This window comes from Sphaeramia orbicularis, chromosome 19 (assembly GCF_902148855.1).
Source record: "Sphaeramia orbicularis chromosome 19, fSphaOr1.1, whole genome shotgun sequence".
In the NCBI taxonomy this organism is placed as follows: domain Eukaryota; kingdom Metazoa; phylum Chordata; class Actinopteri; order Kurtiformes; family Apogonidae; genus Sphaeramia; species Sphaeramia orbicularis.
The window spans coordinates 51,528,005-51,530,504 of record NC_043975.1 but is presented as its reverse complement, the minus strand read 5'-3'; the positions used below and the strand labels follow the sequence as shown (position 1 = coordinate 51,530,504).

At 30.6% G+C, this 2,500-nt stretch overlaps 1 protein-coding gene across 2 annotated transcripts in view; it reads right to left on the bottom strand.

Moving 5' to 3' along the window:
* Positions 1 to 1,346, bottom strand: part of LOC115410187 (pepsin A-like) — a 21,932-nt gene extending 20,586 nt beyond the window's left edge. For both annotated transcript variants that reach the window (XM_030121682.1, XM_030121683.1), the window contains exon 1: positions 1,238 to 1,346. In XM_030121682.1, the coding sequence (XP_029977542.1) occupies positions 1,238 to 1,293 (56 nt within the window). In that variant the 5' untranslated portion in view covers positions 1,294 to 1,346. The remainder of the gene's footprint in view (positions 1 to 1,237) is intronic.
* Between the last annotated feature and the right edge of the window lie 1,154 nt (positions 1,347 to 2,500).

The following is a 2,500-nucleotide window of genomic DNA, read 5'->3' as shown; positions in this document are numbered from 1 at the left end:
AAAATGTAGGGAACCACAGCCTTAACATCTGCAGTTACATTCATGTTTCATCGTCTCCATGTTACTGATCTGTTTTCGTCCATGTGCTGGAAAATCACACCAATCTGAATCTAAATTTTGTTGAAGAACCTCTAATAAAAGTTTGATTAATAAAACACAAATAGAATACTGTGGTCAGATTTGCACTGTGTGGTTTGGAGGTGTTTTCCACTTTGTTACACATTATTCAAATGTTACAAATAACATTTTAATGCACTGTAAAAAAAAAAAAAAAAAAAAAAAAAAAAAAAAAGGAAAAAAACAGTATTATTCTGGCAGTAGGGGCTCCGAAAAAATACTGTAAAATAATGGAAAATAACCATCTCATAAAAATACGGCAATTTTCTATAATTAAAATACAGTTTTTTACCCTAACTTTATATGACAATTTGCCTCTTTTTTTTTGTTACTTTTTAATGTTTAATAAAGAATATTTTCATGTATTAAAACAATCCAATTTCCTATTAATATATATATAAATAATTTTCAGTGAGACTCAGTTGTCCAATCCACTGATAAAAACTGTATTTGGACAGTTTATCAGTGCTTATACATGTTCTACATTCACAAAAATACATTTATTCAACATTTTTGTTGTGAAACCTCCTGTAATTACACAAGATATTTGTCAATTAACAAAAATGTCTGGTTCAATTGACAGAACTAATACTTCTGTTACCGTTAACTGTCAGTAATTTTATCTGGTTTGATTTTTTTTTTTTTTTTTTTTACAGTATTAAACTTTAAATTAACAGTTTAATCTCATGAATAGAAAAGAAATATTTGTGAAATTACAATACATTTGCAAATGTATTTGAACTGTATTTTTCTGTGAAAAAAAGAAAACAATTCTTTTAAAAAATTGAAATTTTCTGGTTATTCACGGTTACAGTTTTTTCGTGTTCTTTTCCATTTGACATGTAAAATCACAGTCTGTTTTTGTCATTTCATTGATATTTTCCTGTATCTGAAAAATACAGGAAAAATCTGTCAAATAAACAGTGAAAATTCTGTTAAATTACAGATTTTTTTTACAGTGTGGGTTACAGAGTCATCTATAACTAATATAAATACTGGTGCATTTCAGAAGCAGGTTTCTGAAAACTGTTCATCTAAGTGTCAACAGATGGTTTGTGGTGAGCTGCTGAAGTTCAGGTGGCAGTAAAAACTGAAACCCCAGTCGAAGCTGTGGACTTACTGGACCAGGGACTGAGCCAGAGCCACCGCTGCACACAGAACTAAAGCCCACTGCATTGTGTGGTTCCTCTGTCAGCTGAATAAAACACCTGTCAACAAAAACAGCCCAGCAGCAAGTAAAGATATGAACTAAACCTACTCACAAGTAAAGATATGAACTAAACCTACTCACAAGTAAAGATATGAACTAAACCTACTCACAAGTAAAGATATGAACTAAACCTACCCACAATTAAAGATATGAACTAAACCTACTCACAAGTAAAGATATGAACTAAACCTACTCACAGTTAAAGATATGAACTAAACCTACTCACAAGTAAAGATATGAACTAAACCTACTCACAAGTAAAGATATGAACTAAACCTACTCACAAGTAAAGATATGAACTAAACCTACTCACAAGTAAAGATATGAACTAAACCTACTCACAGTTAAAGATATGAACTAAACCTACTCACAAGTAAAGATATGAACTAAACCTACTCACAAGTAAAGATATGAACTAAACCTACTCACAGTTAAAGATATGAACTAAACGTACTCACAAGTAAAGATATGAACTAAACCTACTCACAAGTAAAAATATGAACTAAACCTACTCACAAGTAAAGATATGAACTAAACCTACTCACAAGTAAAGATATGAACTAAACCTACTCACAGTTAAAGATATGAACTAAACCTACTCACAGTTAAAGATATGAACTAAACCTACTCACAAGTAAAGATATGAACTAAACCTACTCACAGTTAAAGATATGAACTAAACCTACTCACAGTTAAAGATATGAACTAAACCTACTCACAGTTAAAGATATGAACTAAACCTACTCACAAGTAAAGATATGAACTAAACCTACTCACAAGTAAAGATATGAACTAAACCTACTCACAAGTAAAGATATGAACTAAACCTACTCACAAGTAAAGATATGAACTAAACGTACTCACAAGTAAAGATATGAACTAAACCTACTCACAGTTAAAGATATGAACTAAACCTACTCACAAGTAAAGATATGAACTAAACCTACTCACAGTTAAAGATATGAACTAAACCTACTCACAGTTAAAGATATGAACTAAACCTACTCACAAGTAAAGATATGAACTAAACCTACTCACAAGTAAAGATATGAACTAAACCTACTCACAAGTAAAGATATGAACTAAACCTACTCACAGTTAAAGATATGAACTAAACCTACTCACAGTTAAAGATATGAACTAAACCTACTCACAAGTAAAGATATGAACTAA